This window comes from Delphinus delphis, chromosome 1, assembly GCF_949987515.2.
Source record: "Delphinus delphis chromosome 1, mDelDel1.2, whole genome shotgun sequence".
NCBI lineage: Eukaryota > Metazoa > Chordata > Mammalia > Artiodactyla > Delphinidae > Delphinus > Delphinus delphis.
The window spans coordinates 99,470,422-99,491,418 of NC_082683.1; the positions used below are offsets into that span (position 1 = coordinate 99,470,422).

At 37.3% G+C, this 20,997-nt stretch overlaps 1 protein-coding gene across 3 annotated transcripts in view; it reads left to right on the forward strand.

Moving 5' to 3' along the window:
• Positions 1-20,997, forward strand: part of MAGI3 (membrane associated guanylate kinase, WW and PDZ domain containing 3) — a 266,730-nt gene that overhangs the window by 226,861 nt on the left and 18,872 nt on the right. For all 3 annotated transcript variants that reach the window (XM_060027498.1, XM_060027506.1, XM_060027516.1), the window contains exons 14-16: positions 7,190-7,382; positions 9,738-9,926; positions 15,027-15,212. In XM_060027498.1, the coding sequence (XP_059883481.1) occupies positions 7,190-7,382; positions 9,738-9,926; positions 15,027-15,212 (568 nt within the window). The remainder of the gene's footprint in view (positions 1-7,189; positions 7,383-9,737; positions 9,927-15,026; positions 15,213-20,997) is intronic.

Genomic DNA, 20,997 nt, shown 5'->3' on the forward strand with positions numbered 1-20,997 from the left:
ATTACTGATTCAATCTCCTTACTAGTAATTGGTCTGTTAAGATCTTCTACTTTTTCATGATTTACTCTTGAAAGATTGCATGTTTCTAGGAATTTATCCATTTTTTCTAGGTTGTCCAGTTTTTTGGCATATGATTGTTCATAGTAGTTTCTTATGATTCTTTATATTTCTGGTGGTGTCAAGGGTAACTTCTCTTTATTTCTGATTTTACTTTTGAGCTCTCTTTTTTTTCTTGGTGAATCTAGCTAAAGGTTTGTCAATTTTATTTATCTTTTCAAAGAGCCTGCTCTTAGTTTCACTTTTCTATTGTCTTTTTAGTCTCTATCTCATTTATGTCTACTCTGATCTTTGTTATTTCCTTCCTTCTACTAACTTTGGGCTTCTTTTGTTCTTTTTCTAGTTCCTTTAGGTGTAAAGCTAATTTTTGAGATTTTTCTTGTTTTGAGGTAGGCCTGTATTGCTATGAACTTCCCTCTTAGAACTACTTTTGCTGCATCCCAGAGATTTTGGTAAGTTGTATATCCATTTTCTTTTGTCTCAAGGTATTTTTTTATTTCTCTCTTGATTTCTTCATTGATTCATTGGTTGTTCAGTAGCATGTAGTTTAATCTTCACATTTTGTGGTTTTTCCCAATTTTCTTATAATTGATTTCTACTTTTATACCCTTGTGGTTGGAAAAGATGCTTGATATAATTTCAGTCTTCTTAAATTTATTGAGACTTGTTTTGTGGCTTAACATGTGATCTGTCCTGAAGAGTGTTCCACTTGAGAAGAATGTGTAATATGCTACTTTTGGATAGAATGTTCTATATATATCTGTTAAGATTATCCCTTCTAATGTGTCATTTAAGGCCCACGTTTCCAAGATTGATCTTATGTCTGCATGATCTAGTCATTGATGTAAGTGGAGTATTAAAATTCCTTACTATTACTGTATTACTGTCAGTTTCTCCCCTCAGGTCTGTTAATATTTGCTTTATATATTTAGGTGCTCCTATATTGGGTGCATAAATATTTACAAATGTTATATCTTCTTGTTGGATTGACTCCTTTATCATTATGTAATGCCCTTTTTGTCTTTCATTGCAATCTTCGTTTTAAAGTCTATTTTGTCTGATGTAGGTATAGCTACCTCAGCTTTCTTTTGGTTTCTTTTTGCACAGAACATCTTTATCCATCCCTCTGCTTTCAGTCTTTGTGTCTCCTTACATCTGAAGTGAGTGTCTTATAGGCAGCATATAGATAGGTCTTGTTTGTTTATACATTCAGCCACTCTAAGTATTTTGATTGGAGAATTTAGTCATTTACACTTAAAGTAATTATTGAGAGGTATGTACATGTCATTTTGTTAATTGTTTTCTGGCTGTTTTGTAGTTCCTCTCTGTTCCTTTCTTCTTCTCTTGCTTTCTATGTTATGCTCATATTCTATTTTTGTTATCTTTTGTGTGTCTACTATAGGTTTTTGTTTGTGGTTACCATGAGGCTCACATATAACAGCTTATATATATATCAGTCTATTTTAAGTTGATAGCAAGTTAAATTTGAATGCATTCTAAAACTCCCCCCCATCACATTTTACGTTTTTGATGTCCCATTTCACATCTTTTTATTTTGTGTATCCCGTTACTGATTATTCTAGTTATAGTTATTTTTACTACTTTTGTCTTTTAACCTACATACTAGCTTCGTAAGTGATTATATTTACCTTACCCATGAGATTTATACTTTCATATGTTTCCTTGTTGCTAATTAATGCCCTTTCTTTTCAGCTAAAGTAGTCCCTTTCACATTTCTCATAAGGTCAGTTTAGTGATGAAGAACTCCTTTGACGGTTTCTTGTCTGGAAAACTCCATCTGTCCTTCAATTCTGAATGATAATTTTGCTGAGTAGAGTATTCTTGGTTGGAAGTTTTTTCCTTTCAGCACTTTGAATATATCATGCCACTCACTTCTGGACTGCAAAGTTTCTGCTGAAAAAATCTGCTCATAGTCTTTTGGGGGTTCCTTTGTATGTAACAAGTTGTTTTCCTCTTGCTGCTTTTAAGATTCACTCTTTAACTTTTGACATTTTAATTATAATGTATCTCTGTGTGGATCTTTTTGAGTTTGTCTTTTTTGGGAACTCTCTGGGCTTTCTGGATCTGGATGTCTGTCTCTTTCCCCAGGTTAGGGAAGTTTTCACAGCCATTATTTCTTCAGGTAAGTTTTCTCCTCCTTTCTCTCTCTCTTCTTCTGGCACCCCTATAATGCAAATGTTTTTCTGCTTGAAGTCATTCCATAGGTACCTTGGGCTATCCTCACTTTTTTTCATCTTATTTTTTTCTTTTGCTGCTCTTGTTGGGTGAGTTCCATGGCCCTGTCTTCTAGATCACTGATTCTTTCTTCTGTTTTATCCAGTCTGCTGTTGAATCCCCCGAGTGTAATTTTCGGTTCAGTTATTGTATTCTTCAGCTCCATGACTTCTGTGTAGTACTTTCTTATATTTTCTGTCTCTTTATTGAAGTTCTCACTGTGTTTATGCATTCTTCTCCCACATTCAGTAAGCATCTTTATGACCATTACTTTGAACTCTTTATCTGGCAAATTACTTATCTCCATTTCATTAAGGTTTTTTTCCTTAGGTTTTATTTTGTTCTTTCATTTGGAACATATTTCTCTGTTTCCTCATTTTGCTTAACTCTCTATTTTTGTTTCTATGTATTAGGTGAAGCAGCTACCTCTCCCAGTCTTGAAGGAGTGACCTTGTTTAGGAAATGAGCTTATCTTTCAACTTTGCCCTAGCTCTTGGTTGTCTCTCCAACCTTTGTGATTGTCTAAGCAGCCTGATTTATTCTCAATAAGTCCCAGTCGCTGAGGGTGTGCCAAGACCTCTCAGTGTTCCAAAGGGAGGGACCTCAGTCAGCAAGCATCTAGCTTCAGGCTGATTGGAAGCCATACCCTCAGGCAGCAGCTTTTAAACTATGTCAACATACACAGTCCTGTGGGACTGCAGTTGTAAACTCTGCTGGCCTCCAGACCAGGAGATCTGAAGGTATCACCTGGGTGACAGTTGCAAAAATCAGGACTTCAAACAAGTTTATAAGCTCGTTTCTGGGAGGTACCAGAGAGCCATAGTGAAGCCAGGGAAGAGTGCAAAGATGGCATCTCCAGCCTCTGTTCCCTGAAAGCACCTCTGTAGCCTCTAGATGTGTGGCAAAGCTGAACCCTGCCCCTCAAGCTAGGACAAGTAAATAGGCCTTTTTCACAAAAAGACTGGGGTTGGGGGGCAGTGTTTCAGTCTGCAGTCTGTGTAGTGCCATGGGGGTGGGAGCTTGTCAAGAACTATCTCTCTTATTGTTACAGTCTCATGGGACTCAAGAATGCAGGCTGCCCTGGCCACCAGTGCCAAGCAATTAAGGAATGACCCCTGTGTAGACTACATGTGCCCACCAGCTTTAGCTAAGCAGCCAGAGAGTTCACGGCCAGGGCATACCCACTAGCATTAGCGGGGCAGTAGGAGAGTGTAGGGCCAGGGTGCATCCACTGGCACAGCAGAGTAGAGGGAGGGAACAAAAATTGGTGCCTGCTAGCACCTCTATCCCTGGAGAGAGTCCCAGTAGAGCTCCAGCCCTTCAGCAGATGCTTTAAGAGTAGCAAATGAATCTCCTTCACATACAGTCTAGGCAGTTTTCAAACTGCTGCTTTTGCGCTGGTCCCCGGGGTGAGTGAGTCTGTGTGTAAACCCTTTAAGAAAAGTATCTCAGTTCCCTATAGCCCTTTGGGTCCCCTGGATGTGAGGCCCTTTGGTTTTCCAAGCCAGACATTTTGGAGGTCCATCTCTCCATTGCAGATCCAACGGTTAAGTTGCATGATGTGAGGCACGAACCCCTCACTCCTTAGGGAGAAGCTCCAGCTTTGTGAGATGCCTCTGATTATAGGTCACTGTGTTGGGGGGTAGGGTTTGGCAGACCATGTCTCTGCCTTTCCTACCCATCTCAGTGTGGCCCTTTTACCATTTCTTGTGAAGGAATTGTTCAGCTAATTTTCAAATCTTTTTCAGAGGGAATTGTTCCACATGTAGCTATAGATTCCATGTGTCCATGGGAGGAGGTGAGTTCAGGATCTTCTTACAACAACATGTTGGACCGTACCTCCTCCAGACTAGTTATATTTCTCTTGATTGTTTCTGATGGTAGATGTAGTTTCGTAGATATAGTTTGTCACTTCCTATTTTGTTGATACTCATAGTGTTCGTTCACTTAGGCATTTTAAGAATTTTTCTCAAACAGCTTGGGAGAAACCTTTCTCTTCTCTTCTCTCCTTTTTAATTGAAGTATAGTTGATGTACAATGTTATATAAGTTACAGGTGTACAATATAGTGATTCACAATTTCTAAAGGTTATACTCCATTTATAATTATTATAAGATATTGACTATATTCCCTGTTTTGTACAATATATCCTCGTATCTTATTTCATATATAATAGTTTGTACCTCTTAATCCCTTATGCCCATATTGCCCCTCTCCACTTCCCTCTCCCCACCGGTAACCACTAGTTTGCTTTCTATATCTATGAGTCTGCTTCATTTTTGTTATATTCACCAGTATTTTGTATTTTTCTACATATAAGTGATATATTCCACATATAAGTGATATCATACAGTATTTGTCTGACTTATTTCACTTAGCATAATGTCCTTCAAGTCCATTCATGTTGTTTCAAATGGCAAAATTTCATTCTTTTTTATGGCCTAGTAGTATTCCATTGCACATATATGTGTGTATATAGATATAGATCACATCTTCTTTATCCATTCATCTGTTGATGGACACTTAGGTTGCTTCCATATCTTGGCAATTGTAAATAATGCTGTTATGAACGTTGGGGTACATGTATCTTTTCGAGTTAGTGTTTTCATTTCTTTTAGATATATACCCAGGAGTGGAATTGCTGTGTCATATGGTAGTGCTATTTTTGTTTTTTGAGAAACCTCCATGCTGTTTTTGACAGTAGCTGCACCAATTTATATTCCCACTAACATTGTAAAAGATTTCCCTTTCCTCCATATCCTTGCCAACATTTGTTATTTGTAGACTTTTTGATGATAACCATTTTGACAGGTGTGAGTTGATACCTTATTGTGGTTTTGACTTGCCTGATGATTAGCAATGTTGAGCATTGTTTCATGTGCCTGTGGGCCATCTGCATTTCCTCTTTGGAAAAATGTCTGTTCAGGTCTTCTGCCCATTTTTTAATTGGGTTGTGTTTTTTGGGATATTAAGCTGTATGAGCTGTATGTATATTTTGGATATTAATCCCTCATTGGTCTCATCATTTGCAAATATTTTTTCCCAGTTTGTAGGTTGTCTTTTTGTTTTGTTTATGGTTTCCTTTGCTGTACAAAAACTTTTAAGTTTAATTACGTCCGATTTATTTTTGTCCTTATTTCCATTACTCTAGAAAATGGATCCAAAAAAATATTGCTGCGATTCATGTCAAAGAATGTTTTGCCTATGTTTTCCTCTAGCAGTTTTAGAGTATCCCATCTTACACTTGGATCTTTAATCCATTTTGAGTTTATTTTTGTATATGGTATTAGAGAGTGTTCTAATTTCATTCTTTTGCATGTAGCTGTCCAGTTTTCCCGGCACCACTTATTGAAGAGACTTTTTCTCCATTGTATATTCTTGCCTCCTTTGTCCTAGATTAATTGGCCATAAGTGTGTGGGTTTATCTCTGGGCTCTCTGTTCTGTTCCATTGATCTATGTGTCTGTTTTTGTGCCAGTACCATACTGTTTTGATTAGTGTAGCTTTGTAGTATAGTCTGAAGTCAGGGAAGTCAGGGATTCCTCCAGCTCTGTTCTTCTTTCTCAAGATTGTTTTGGCCATTTGGGATCTTTTGTGTTTCCATACAAATTTAAAAAAAAATTTGTTCTAGTTCTGTGAAAAATGCCCTTGGTATTTTGATAGGGATTGCATTGAATCTGTAGATTGCTTTTGGTAGTATGGTCATTTTAACAATATTAATTCTTCCAGCCCAATAACACAGTATATCTTTCCGTCTGTTTGTGTCGTCTCCAATTTCTTTCATCAGTGACTTATAGTCTTCCAAGTACAGGTCTTTTACCTCCTTAGTAGGTTTATTCCTAGGTATTTTGTTCTTTTTGATGCAATGGTAAATAGGATTGTTTCCTTAATTTCCCTTTCTGACAGTTCATTATTAGTGTATAGAAATGCAACAGATTTCTGTATATTAATTTTGTATCCTGCAGCCTTACCGAATTCATTGATGAACTCTAGTAGTTTTGTTTTCTGGTGGCAGGGATTTCTACATATATGTAGGATTTTCTACGTATACTATCATGTCATCTGCAAACAGTGACAGTTTTACTTCTTCCTTTCCAATTTGGATTCCTTTTATTTCTTTTTCTTGCCTGATTGCTGTAGCTAGGACTTCCAATACTCTGTAGAATAAAAGTGACAAGACTGAGCATCCTTATCTTGCTCCTGATCTTAGAGGAAATGCTTTCACTTTATCTTCTCTTAAATGTAGGGTTCTAGCAGCTCTGAAACTAGCCCAAACATTTAGGATTACTGAATTATAGGATTCTAATTGCTGGCAAACAGAATGAATTAGATCTGTTCACCTAGATGCAAGTGAATCTTAGGTCACTCTGTTCCCTTAAAATACTTACTGCTTTATAATTTAGAAACAAGACATATTTCTCTTTTGCATATACTAAACTTGTACTAATAGCCTTATGTAATGGGAGTATTGTAAGAATTATTCCAGTTGCTATGAACAGTGTACAAAAAAAATCTTTCCTGATGACATTCAGTGGACTTTACTAGTAGCTACTCCACAAAATTGCATTTTCTGAGTTTAATGTTTTTGTTTTATTATAGTAATAAAAGCGATAGTAGTATTTTTTAAGTTATTGAAATACTTGGTATTTTCTGTCTTCCTTGTCCCTAACCCAGCAAATCCAGAAGAGATTATGTGGTGTGGTCGTTTGAAGTGCCGTTTTGGAGAATGGTCAATTTCTAAGATTTCACCTTTCTAAAATATGACAGTTTTCTTGTTGAAATGCAAAAATCTATTGGTTTGCACAGTTCTGAGTCAGGAAGTACTTAACTTGGTAGTTAAGGATCTTAGTACATCTTAGTAGACTGTATAGACCAACCTACACCTTATGTCTTATCAGGTATACATTGGGGCCATCATTCCTCTGGGTGCAGCTGAGAAAGATGGTCGTCTCCGTGCAGCTGATGAGCTGATGTGCATTGATGGAATTCCTGTTAAAGGGAAATCACACAAACAAGTGCTAGACCTAATGACGACTGCTGCTCGAAATGGCCATGTGTTATTAACTGTCAGAAGAAAGATCTTCTACAGTGGTATGTGAACCTGTTCCTACTCTGATAAGTTAAAAAAGAAACAAAGAAACTTAGTCCACATTTTTGGGGAGTTTTTTGGGGTTTCTTTTTTGCAGGTTATTTTATTATGTTTAATAGTGTATGAGATAACTCATTTGGTGTGATCCAAGGCCTCATTGTGGAAAGCCATGTAAGGTCAAAAGGATTCAGAAATAATACTACTACTATCAAAAAAGAGAAATAAATTTTGGGCCTCTATATTAAGATTATATTAATATATATTGATGAATTTGCCAATGTGGCATTGTAGATCAGAGTATCAGCTTCAATCTGTTTTCTGAAAAACAAAGTTATTTAGTCATACCAAGATATCCCATTAGCTGAATATCAAAAGATTTTGGATCCTGATGATCCTAAATATTCAGAGGACAGAATGTTTCTACTTGACAAGTTTTAGTATAATATAATTTAACATTTGTGTGCTTACCACGTCCCAGACATACTGATTTTTTTACTTACTCTTTAGAACACTATGATGTAAACACTATCATTATTCTAGTTACTCACAGAAAGGTTGAGAAACACATAGGTGGTAGGTAGTAGGACCAGGATTAAAGCAGGTAGTTTAATTACAGAGCTTGGGGTCTAAACCATTACACTAGGGTATGAAAATCTCATGTATTTTCTCTTCAGTAGTTTTGTGAATATTAAGTAGAAATTTTTCAAAGTGAATTCTTGCCACTTAAAAATTTTTAAAAGATAACCCTGTGGCACCACAAGAGTGTAAGCCTCATGTAGTTTGGGAGTTTCATCCATTTAGTTATGTGCTGTGTCCCCAGTATTTAGAAAATGCCTGCCTGGCACAGAGTGGACATAAAAAAATCTGTCGACTTGATGAATAGTTGCATTACTCTTAAAAATGAGGCACCGTGTTTTTGATTGCAACGTCCAAAGTAAAGGCCCAGGGACTTCCCTCGTGGTCCAGTGGTTAAGACTCCCTGCTCCCAATGCAGGGGCCCGGGTTCGATCCCTGGTCAGGGAACTAGATCCTGCTTGCTGCAACTAAGAGCCTGCATTGCTGAAGCTAAAGATCCCTCATGCCACAACTAAAAGATCCCGCACGCGGCAACGAAGATCCCGCGTGCTGCAGCTAAGACCTGGCACAGCCAAATAAATAAGTAAATAACAACAAAGTAAAGGCCCACCTCCCTTCCTAAATATCAGGTATTCCGTGATGCATACAGATTTTAATGCAGTGTTGCCTCCATTTGGTTATGCTGAAGTCAGAACATAACTACACAGAGTAAAAAATGTGATGCTATACAACTAGAGGTTGGCTCCCTCCTGGAAAGCATCATGAAGAAGTTTCATTGTAGTTTGATATTACTGGAAGCATTTTAGCTAATTCATTCTAACCATGCATTATATCAAAAATAACCTTTCTTTTTATTAATGATTGGATGTTGGTGACACTTTGTCGAGGTGCAAAAACATATTCTCAGAATCACATAGATTTTGACCCAAAGAGACCTTGTAAATGCATATTCATCGATAGCAATGTTGTTGTGGTTGTTGTTTATGATGTTTTGTATCAAATTATGGCACAAAACTTGCTGTTTTTTTGAAATCAGTTAGGACTAACTTGTGTCATTCTTTCTCACATTATGATGTTATCTTGAATAGGAGAAAAAGGTGTAGGTTAACTGCCCATTTGCTAGGAATTCCATATGACCTATTCTGTGCCTAGGAGAGTTTGCTGTTCATGTGGACAGCTTGTTGTATGCCTGAGAACTGCTAACGGTTAACTCATCCGGTATCACCCATCAGGAACCTGCAGTTGTAAAACACATTGTAAAAGATAAATTCTGTGTAGATGGCAAACTGTTCTCAACCTGTAATGGGCATCATCTCTATCCTGATGCAGTGACCTCTCAGACGTCATGAGTGTCAGTCACTGCACTAAATTATATTTAAAGTTGATTTTAAAAGGAAGTTTACTATGTTGTTATTCATTATCAACTTTTTAAAAAATTACTGGTCCAGGTTAAAAACCTTGCTGGAATTAAAATAATTTCAAGAAGGATTTTTTGACTATCAAATTTCACAGAAGCTTTGAAAAACTTCCTTTAAAGTGAGGTAACATTTTGCATTTTTCCAACTATGTACTTAAAGAGCATTTAAGAAGTCAGCTGGACTGCTGCCGCCTACATCTGCACTCAAATTAGGTCCAGAGCTCACGTGGGTGGAGGTGCTGCTTTTCTATTCTTTATGTTATTAGAAGCTAAATTTTCTTGTGAAAGGCTTAGCACAAAAACACTTTAGTTATCAAAAGTTATGATATTCCAGAAATATCAAAATTGATCATGTTTATTATAGAGAAACAACCTGAGGATGACAGCTCTCAAGCCTTCCTTTCAACACAGAATGGCTCTCCCCGCCTGAACCGAGCAGAGGTCCCAGCCAGGCCTGCTCCCCAGGAGGCCTATGATGTTGTCTTGCAACGAAAAGAAAATGAAGGATTTGGCTTTGTCATTCTCACTTCCAAAAGCAAGCCACCTCCAGGAGGTAAGGGCTCCTATGTCCTGTTATCCCTCCCTACGATTCCAGTTTTCTGAGTTGCCTGCTGGGGTTTCTGAAACTACTTAGGAATCATGTAGTGATATAAATTGCCTCAGAGAGTTCTCTTTTTTTAAAATGCTGAATATTTTCTTTATTTTCAAAATTAGGTAATCTGGGGACTTCCCTGGTGGTCCAGTGGTTAAGATTTCACCTTCTAATGCAGGGGCTGTGGGTTCAATCCCTGGTCGGGGAGCTAAGATCCCACATGCCTCACAGCTAAAAAGTCAAAACATAAAACACAGAAAATTCAATGAAGACTTTAAAAATGGTCCACATCAAGAAAAAAATAAAAAAGTTAAAAAAAAAAGGAAATTGACTGTATTATAAAAAAAAAATTAGGTAATCTGAATCAAACCTTCCAGGCTTCGGGTTTATCTATCTATCTCAGATTCCATAAAATAAGTCTTATTAGTAGCTTGGTTTACATCAAGATTATATTGTGGCAGTATGTCAGGGATGTGACCTAATTGCTTTAGTGAAAGGACAATGCTGAATTTTTAAAATTATGGGGGCACAGGGTTTTTTTTCAAATTAGGGGAAATCGTGTATGCAGAAATGAATTAAATGCTAGAAACAATTGAGAAGAAGTAAAACAGATTACCAGAAAAATCTTGACCCAAATATGTCTTAAATAGTCCTTTCATGTTATTTAATAATGACCGCCATATTCCAGCTATAAAGCGACCTTCTTGAATGATAAGAGGCATTCTTACTTTATATGCTTCATTGAAAGGTAAAAATTTTGTCAGAACCTTGAAAAATTAAATATCCTGAACCCAGCTTAACAGAATGTTGTCTGAGAAGGATGAGTATGTGTATTAATTCCCTCAACAAAGGAGGAATTACCTCTAGTATGTTCAGGGCAGTTATGATTCAGCAAATTAAATATTTGTCATGTCTTTATGTTTCTAAGAAATAATCATCTTTAAATATAATTGTAAAATCCAAATGAATGTAAGATGAGAACCAGCAAATTAATATTTATGTATTATGCTTGTCTGGTAGCTTTATTTTTCCAAGTCAAGTGATAAAAATCTTTGACCACATGAAAATGCATTCTTGCCTTTGCCAGTGGATTTGATTATATCTTGGGTAGTGAGATCCTTTTAGACTAGATGGTCACTAAAACCTTAGTAAAAAAAGAAAACACTTTCAGTAAAGTGTTGTGAGCCAAACCAATTTGCAAAAATCTTGCTGGAATTAATGCAGTTGTGTAGAGGAAGAAGATTCCGTGACATGGATGAGTTATTACTATAGTATCAGGTCACTGCTCACTGATACTAGTTTCCATTTTCCAAAAGCCGTTGCTATGGTAACGCTTGGAACTGGAACTGTCACTGATGCTTTGAGGATGATCATGTGGCCTGTGTCAGAAAAATAAAAGGAAGCAGCATTTAGGTGGAGTTTATTTTGTATCATTGGTTATTTGTTTTTCAAAATACTGATTTCCATTTTAGATAATCATATTCTCATTCTAATTCCATGCAATAATCCCAGGCATTCAGATTAACAAAAATAGTGAAAGATTATTACTCAACATGATAGATGCTAACCACTTTTCATATTGAGGATACTCCTTTTCTAGCACCACAAAAATTAGGTGACAGTCTAGTGTTCACCATAAAACTAGGAGATATAGAGGAATTCAGTAAAATAAATTAGAGGAATTCAGTAAAATAAATTATGTTACTTAAATATGTTTAACATATTTTTATACTTGTTTGTTTAAAATTTATATTATTATACTTCAATACATTATATATTAAATATTTTATTTGTGTATATTTATTTGTTTATATTTAAATTTTTAAAATCTTTTTATATGTATTTGTTTAAATTTCTTCTTACTATTTTGATGGTTTTACTTACCATAGATGCTAGATCTCTGTATAAGACAGTGTCATTAAGTGCTGGGCTTTGTAATCAGACAAACTTGGATTCTAGACCTGCTTATGTCTTTTAATAGCTGTCTGATCTTGGGCACATTACTTACTTAGCCTCCAAGAGCTCCAGTTTCCACTGTGAAATGAGGATGATGATAACACTTCCTGTCTCGTGTGTTTGTGCGGATTAAAGGAGATACTGCGTGTGAAGCCCTTTGCCTGGACCTTCAATAAATGCTAGCTGCTGTTGCTTATTGTAGTTTCTGCTACCATTGTTATCATCATTATTTATAAAATTGCCACTGCCTCTTGACCTTTTTTTTTTTTAAAGAAACGTTAAAAAGTTTATCAATATTTGAGTAATGAGATAGGAAAGAAAGCCCAATTAAAATGTAGGATTGAGGCAGCAACTAATGGTGGCAGGAAATGAGTGTTGCTGCAAACTGCATAACAATGAAAGTTTGGTTTAGAAAAGAGTTAGCACAGGTGAAAAGGACAGAAACCTGTCTGTCAGAATAGATCATTCTTTATGGATCTTGTCTTGATATAGATTGGTATTCTGCACAGTGTAGATTGTTGGGGTTTTTTTCCCTTTTGCCGAAATATATTTACTGCTGACATTTGTCACAAGACGAGTTCCCAGTAGCACCTCTAATACCAGTTATAAAATTCTAAGATTCTCTACTGTTGGCTTTTTCAAAGATCAGGGATCCAGGCCCAGCATCCTTCTTGCCCTGGACCCAGTTTGTGTCAGACCTACATGAATGAAGCACTTAGAAAAGACCTCTATTGAAGATGAAAAGGACTTGGCTAGTTTTTGCATTGCCAGTACTTCAGAGGTTTCAGTGTTTCTGTTACTATATACTTTTCAGTTCTGGTTGCAAAGGATTTCTTTGAGAAGGGGACATTTCCAGTTACTGTCCTTTCTTTTCCTGAAAAGAAATGTTTTAAGAGCACTGAAGTGATCCCAGCAGCTGGACTAGCCAGTCTGTGAGACAGATTTAGACCAAGATGATTGAAGACGGATAAATGGGCTTTATGGCAGATGCCTATAGAGTTTGCATATACCAACAACAAGGCAGGACTTAGACGTTTCCTTAGCCATGCAGTTACTCTGAAAACTTCCCAGTCTATTCAGAGAATGTTCAGAAGTTATCTTTCTACTGGTCTACTATTTTTAGCTGTTTTGGTGGTGCTGCTATGTCAAGAAAATAACAATCTGACTACTTTTATCTTCTCTCACCTCGGCGATTAACCCTTTGTGAAGTTCTGTACCAAGATTTGCCAATTCCTTTTGACCACATTGCTCACAGGATGAGAAAGGAACCCCTGAGACATCAGAGATTCATGTTGTGTGATGCTTTCCCAAGTCTGAACAAACCCCTTTCAGTGTTCCAGGGAGCTGAATGATCTTCCTCTCAGGGGATCTGGAATGAACACTGTGTACAAGTAAATCTCTTCTAAGAAGGAGAGTAACTAAGATATTGATTTAGAAGGTCACCACAGGGCCTCTGTGTGATTCTCCCTATGTTTCTGATGTGCCACCTGTCGTACTATCAGGGCAATCAGCTCATGCTGCCAGGCACAGGACATGGCCCATGCTGCTCTGGAGCTTTTCTAATTAGTTTATAGGGAAAATGGCATAGTAAGTGCTTGATATAATTCAGAGCTAAAAGGCACTTGCTTCCAACAGTCACTTCCTCATTTTTAAGATAAAGGCTCCCAATGTATAATCCTAGAAGAGCCAAGGAATGGCATTCACTGTCCATGGGGACATAAATCATGGCCGAGAATAACTTCCAGTCCAAATGAAGGTCTATTAAAATGGCCCTAGGGCTTCCCTGGTGGCGCAGTGGTTGAGAGTCCGCCTGCCGATGCAGGGGACACGGGTTCGTGCCCCGGTCCGGGAAGATCCCACATGCCGCGGAGCGGCTGGGCCCGTGAGCCATGGCCGCTGAGCCTGCGCGCCTGGAGCCTGTACTCCGCAGCGGGAGAGGCCACAGCAGTGAGAGGCCCGCGTACCGCAAAAAAAAAAAAAAAAAAAAAAAAAAAGGCCCTAACATACACCTAGATATAATTTAGAAATCCTAGTAAGGAGCCCATTTTACTATGGAAATTAAACATAATCACAGTGCCATTTTAAAATATTAAATTATCCTTATTCATAACAATAAGGCTACATATTCAGCAGGAGCTCAAATGCCTGATAAATTTACTGACCTAGGCAAAGAAATTCTTAGAGAACATAGAAGGAACATTTGTTTCTCAGTACAAATGCCCCTTATTAAATGGTGAAAGATATTTTGACAAGATTTCCTGAATGTCTGAGAACTCATTTTAAGGCTTAGTAACAGTGAAGTGTCGTAGTAGTTACTCTAAGAAAGCCTTTAGCATTATGCTAGAGATATAATAGAGCTGCACAGAGTGTCTTTGCAAACGTCTTAGATTCAGCTTTGTGCATTCAGGGTATGATTTTATCCATAAGCCAAATAATCTTAATGTTAAACATTAATGTTCTAATTCCACTCCGCTTTTCTGATTTTTAAAAAAATCTAAAGGCATTAAATAAAAGGAATTAATTTTGCCCTAGAAATAAGTATGATTCATTTTAATGAGCAGTCATTTCACTGTAACTGGATTTCTGACCAATCTGAGTCCTAAACTTGATTTTGAACTGCATTTATTAACAAGATTCCTTGTGGGAGTAAATGCCCCTTCAACAGAACCAAAGATGATCTCATTGTAGCCGTTTCTAAAATAGCCAAAAACATGATGCAGCCTAAACAGCCAACAGCAAACAAGAAACATGAGATATTCTCATAAGTATCACTGAGGTCAGTAGCCTTTAAACTGGATCATTAGGATGACATTATAAAAATTGGAAAAAGGTTTCTGGTAAGTGGAAAGAAGCAAAAAGGTTTATATGCTATGATTGCAACTGTGTAAAGAGTATCTATGCCTGTGGAGAAAGAGTGGAAGATAATATGAAAGTAGTTGCATTTGGATAGGATGATCACAGGTGGTGGTTTTTTGATATATCTTTAAAGAATTTTCTTTGATGTTATTATGTTGAATTTTTCATGATGGTGATGATGATGATGATAAATCCAACACTCCAAGATATGTTAAATAATTGAAAAACCTGGGGATTTTTTTCCCATAGTTATTCCTCATAAAATTGGCCGAGTCATAGAAGGAAGTCCAGCTGATCGCTGTGGGAAGCTGAAAGTTGGAGATCATATCTCTGCAGTGAATGGGCAGTCCATTGTTGAACTGTCCCATGATAACATTGTTCAGCTGATCAAAGATGCCGGTGTCACCGTCACACTAACAGTCATTGCTGAAGAAGGTAAGGAACCAGTAGACCTGCCTTCCCCAAACTGATCTGAGGGACACAGAGCCTGTAGAAGGCAGTGGCTTCCTCCAGCATTGCCAGAACCACTGCAGTGATAGAACCATTCATACGCTCGGGAGTCTCATTTTTTACCTTTTCCATTTAATGAATTTAAAAGACAGTTTATTATAAAGTCGTCAGTAGCTCAAGAAAAATAATACAGCTAGTGAGTGGTGGCCATTTATTTATGTGCTGGAGGAGCAAGCACCCAGAGCAAAAGACATTGGTAATGCTTTTCAGATCTTATTTTCTTAAAATAATGTCTTAAGTCTCTGCTTGAGTGAGAGAAAATCCTCTAAAGGGTTCCAAGAAAGTCACTGTTGATATCAAGCCTTTCATGTCAGGCCCGTGCCATAGTGTGCCTTGCCTCGCAGGCAGGGCTTCGTTCTGGTAGCTGCTTTACAAATGGGGGAAGGGGAGTGCATCGGAATGGCCAGTAAATAGGGCATAAGACGTACTTAGTGTCTTGCCTTGCTTTAAGGCTGCCTTTGATCATTAAGAATTTCTAATTAGGAACCATTTTTGAATAGCACCGGTTCATGGTCTTTGTTTATGAATTACAAGGTAACCGTTAAATAATGCTCATCTCATTTTTCCTGATCTTGTAAAATTTATGAGAAGCCAAAAGCAACAGAATTGCGAAGGGTCAGTCTTCCATGTTAAAATTCCTTGTACCGTAATGTGTGTTCATGTCCCCCGTGCCCCCCATGATCCTCTAATCTAGTCAGTTTTCAGGTCTTTTAATTTTTGATTATTCCTTTCTTTTCCCTTCCTCCTGTACCACTCGCATACCTTTGTATCTAAGGTTCTACATAAATCTCCCCTCTGTCCAAGATTCTGTAGGGGGATTTCTTTGTGGACACGAGTTCGTCTGGCTGCTCTCGGAGGCCCCTTCTCATTCTAAGACACTGTGACATCCCTGCCTCTGCTCTTTTCCCTTCTCTAGCCTGCTCTGCACTCTGCCCAGACTCTGTCCCACACTCTGCTGATTCTTCCTTCTAAAGTCCTCTTCAGTGCAAGCTCCAGTGCTTCCCCGCTCTGTGCACAGAAAGTGTTTTATGATTTTGTTCCCAGCCTGCCTTTTAAATTTACCTCCCAGTTCTTTCCAAATTCTCAGATCTTTCCAAAGATCTGTCTCTTTTTCCAGATCCTCTCTTGAACTGGTCCTCATTGGCCTCTGTGCACATGGGCTTCCTCCCCCAGTCCCATAGCACTCCTTATCTCTGCAATTCACTGAGCACTATTACATCACTAACTCCCTATTAAAGGGTCTGCTCTTTGAATACAAAGAAAATGTTACCGATTGACTAGGATACTTGCTAGGCACTCAGTAAATATTTTTTTGAATGAAGGAATGAGTAAATGGATGAATGAGCGAATGAGCAAAGTAAGAGTCAGGAGATTTTCAGTTCTATGCCGATACCTAGCAGAGGCAATATAAGCCTAATAGAAGAAGTAAGCTTTTGACTGACAAGAGTTCACTGACACCTATTAGCTAGTTGTCTGACCTTAAACAAGCCACTTAACATTTCTAACCTTCAGTTTTTAATCTGTAGGGTGGGAATAATGATATCTATTTCAGGATCACTGTGAAAATTAAAGGTGAAAATGTACATAATCTGCATAAGTACCCTAAGGTGCTCATCTAGTGATAGCTGTCATTATCTTACCACGTCTTTGCATGGCTGCCTCCCTCACTCACTGCCTAAGGAAATAATATTTAAGAAGCACTTACTATGTGGCAGCTATTGTCCTAAGTACTTTACATCTGCTAAGTCATTTAATCCTCACACTAACCCTAGGTCGGCACTATTAATGGCCCATTCTATAGGCGAGGAAATGAGCCACCAAGCAGTTAGAGAACTTGCCCCTGGTCATAAAACTGGTGACAGAACAAGTATTTGAATACAGGCTCTAGGCTGTAGAATCTGTGCTCCTAACTGCTGTGCCTTCCCTAACTAATCATGGTATCTAAAATAACCCTCCCCCTGCCTGACCCAGTCTTGCCTTACTCAGTTTTACTTTTTTTTAAAATTTAATTATTAATTAAAAAAATGTTTACTGAAGTATAGTTGATTTACAAAATCGTGTTAGTTTTACAGGTACAGCACAGTGATTCAGTTATGTGCGTATATATATATATATATATATATATATATATATATATATATATATTCTTTTTTAGATTCTTTTCCCTTATAGATTATTACAAAATATTGAGTATAGTTCCCTGTGCTATACAATAGGTCCTTGTTGATTATCTATTTTACATATAGTAGTGTGTGTATGTTAATCCCAACCTCCTAATTCATCCCTCCCCTATCGCCCTTCCCCTTTGGTAACTCTAAGTTTGTTTTCTATGTCTGTGAGTCTCTTTCTGTTTTTCAGCTTTACTTTTCTTCATTGTACTTATCTCTATATGAGGTTATTGAACTATGAGTTTATTTGTTTATTGTCGTCTCCCCTACTAGAATGTAAAGTCATAAGATTCATGAAGTTAGAGATTTTGTCATGTTTGGTGCTAAATCCCAAGGGCCTAAAACAGTGTTAACCACATAGTAAGTGCTCAGTCAAATTTTTTGAATGAAGGCTTATTGTTACTTAATATGATTTTGGTAAGATTTCTTTATCTCAGTTTCTTTACCATGATCTCTTTGGCCTGCTTTTTAGCCTTAAATTCTGTTCCGTGACCCACAAAGAAAAGCAGGCCTCAGTGCCACAGGGTTGTGACATTTCAGGGTTGTTCTGAGAATGATGTATGTAGTGCAATTATATCACCATGCTTGGCATGCAGTAGTGATAGAAGCTGCTAGAAGTAGTGGAACTAGTAGTAGTATACATCAGTGTTTCTTAAACCATATATAGAAGCATCAGTGGTTTTTTTTCCCAGTTCATCACAGACCAGCGTTTTTTGTAAAATTCAATAAAAATTAAATGAAAAATGAAAATTTTTCTGTCGAATCATTATAAAATTAAAAAATTTTTACTCTCAGTATCAGTATGCATCTTATTGCTGACTAACAGACCACACTTTGAGTAGTCTTGAGACAGAGAAAGAAGTGGTCTTTCTACTGCTGAATGATATTAGTATAATTTTTTTTTCAAAATTACCCTTTATTGTTGATGGTGTTTTCGAGAGGTTGTCCAAAATTACTCAGTTGTTTCTCTTCCATTTAAAAATTAACTTTGGAATTCCCTGGCAGTCCAGTGGTTAGAACTCCGAGCTTTCACTGCCGAGAGCTGGGGTTTGATCCCTGGTCTGGGAAATGAGATCCCACAAGCTGCGTGGCACGGCAAAAATAATAATAATAATAACTTTGACATTCTGGCCCAAATACTTCTGGACTTGTCTTCTGGACAATCTTAAGATTTCTTATATAAGGCCAATCAGTGTTTACGAAAAGTGGAAGGGTGGCGGGAAACACCCCAGCAGATCCATGCTTTAAAGTGTTATTTCATATGTAGGTGCAACCTCTTAAAATACAATCACATTTGACATGTAAAATCACATTTCAGTGATTACACCTTATTTTTACTATACTCTTAAGTTTTATTAAACTGTGGGAACATTTAGAATCTCTTACTTTTCTCAGGTAAATTAGAAAGTGTCCCTTCTGTCCCATTCATGGAGTTCGTAAGACGTCCAAGCTTCTCTGAAGTCTGTCAATTGCACTAAAGAGTCAAATGAATACTTACAGCTCTACAGCTGTTTTCAGAAATCACACATTCAGAGCGATACCTCAAAGCTGCATTCCATCCCATGTGATACTGCTCCCCGCCTCTCCATAAGCCATTCACTGTAAATCAATAAAAGACAGTTACCTGGAAAAAGAAAACTTGTTTCCTTCACCCTCTTTTCCCCCTTTTGCTAGATATGATTCAGTATCTGTTCTTACTTTGCCAAGTTCCCAAGTCAAGTGTCGTGTGTGGTATAAAACTCTCAAACACATTCAGGACTCGGGACTCCCCCTGCTGTGTGGCATTCCCACGACACTGCCACCTCTTCACCAGGGCAGCTCCTTCTCAAGTCTAGAGCATAAACTGACTCAGCCTGCTTGTTCTTGCTTATTGGAAAGAAATCTTTAAATTGTATGATTTTTTAAAATTGATTCCTAATGTTGTGTCAGGTCTTGTTCATTTCACTTTTAAGAGTGGACACAAGTTCCCAAAGGCTACCAAGGGCTATGTTAGAATGGTTCTGGTAGTGTTGCCATCATTTTCGTTTTGTTTTGCTTTCCATTGATTTATCTGTTTATTCTCACTTGTCTCCGTTTTCCACTCTCATTTCTCTCACTACTCCCACTGGGAGTTATGCCAGTGTATTTTATGTGCCTCCCTTTATTTATGTCTTTTAAAATACATGTTTTTGTGTGTGTCTGCCTTTATTTTTTGAGTTGTATAACTGGTATTGTGTTATAGATTTTATGCTGGTTTTTTTTCTCAGAACCATATGCTTTCTTTTTTTTAATGTCACTTTATTGTTACAGAATCTAATTCAGGATCTTACATGGCACTTAGTTGTTGTATCTTCTTTTTTCTTTTTAATTGAGACATAACTCATGTGCTATAAATTTCATTGTTTTAAAGTATACAAGCCAGTGGTTTTTAGTATATTCATAAGGTTGTGCAACCATCCCCACCAATTCCAGAACATTTTATCACCCCTATAAGAAACCACTACTCTACTTTCTCTCTCTATGGATTTGCTAGATATTTCATGTAAATGGAATTATATCTGACCTTTTATGTCTGGCTTCTTTCACTTAGCAAAATGTTTTCATGTTTCATCTGTGTTGTAGCATGTCCTTTTTATGACTAATGAATAATATCCCATTATGTGTATATACATTTTGCTTATTTAATCATTATTTGATAGACACTTGGGTTGTTTCTATTTTTTTTCTATTATGAATAATGCTGCTATGAACATTGGCATACAGTTTTTATACAGATGTGTGTTTTCATTTTTCTTGGGTGTATACCTAGGTGTGGAATTGTTGAGTCATATGATGTCATGTTTAACTTTTTGAGGAACTGTCGAACTGTTTTCCACAGCAGCTGCATTGTTATATATTCCCACCAGTAATGTATGAGGCTTCCAGTTTCTCCACATCGTCACCATTTATTTTCCTTTGTGTGTGTGTGTGTATGTATATGTGTGTTTTAAGCCATTCTAGTGAGTGTGAAATACAATAGTATCTCATCGTGGTTTTGATTTATATTTCCCTGGTGACTAATGATGTCGAGCGGCTTTTCGTGTGCTGTTGGTCACTTGCATATCTTCTTTGGAGAAATGTCTGTTCAGATCCTTTACTCACTTTTAATCGGGTTGTCTTTTTTATTGTTGAATTATAAGGCTTCTTTATATTCTAATTTTAGATCCTTATCTGATATATGGTTTGCCAGTCTTTTCTCCCATTTTGTGGGTTGTCTTTTCACTGTTTTGATATTGTCCTCTGATGCACAAAAGTTTAATGTTGCTGTTGTCTAATTTATCTATCTTTTCTTTGGTTGCTTGTGCTTTTGGTATCGTAGCATCAAGTGCCTTCAAGATTTATCTGAGTTGCTGGGTGAACACAATCGATTGCTTTTAACTACTTGACCATTTTCCATACTGTATATTTACTGCGTATTACCTGTCTCCTCCCCCATAGACAGCCACGCCATCTCCAACTCCACATTATCACAAACTATCCTCTGTACCTTCATATATGTACCTTATAAAACAGCGTGAGAATTT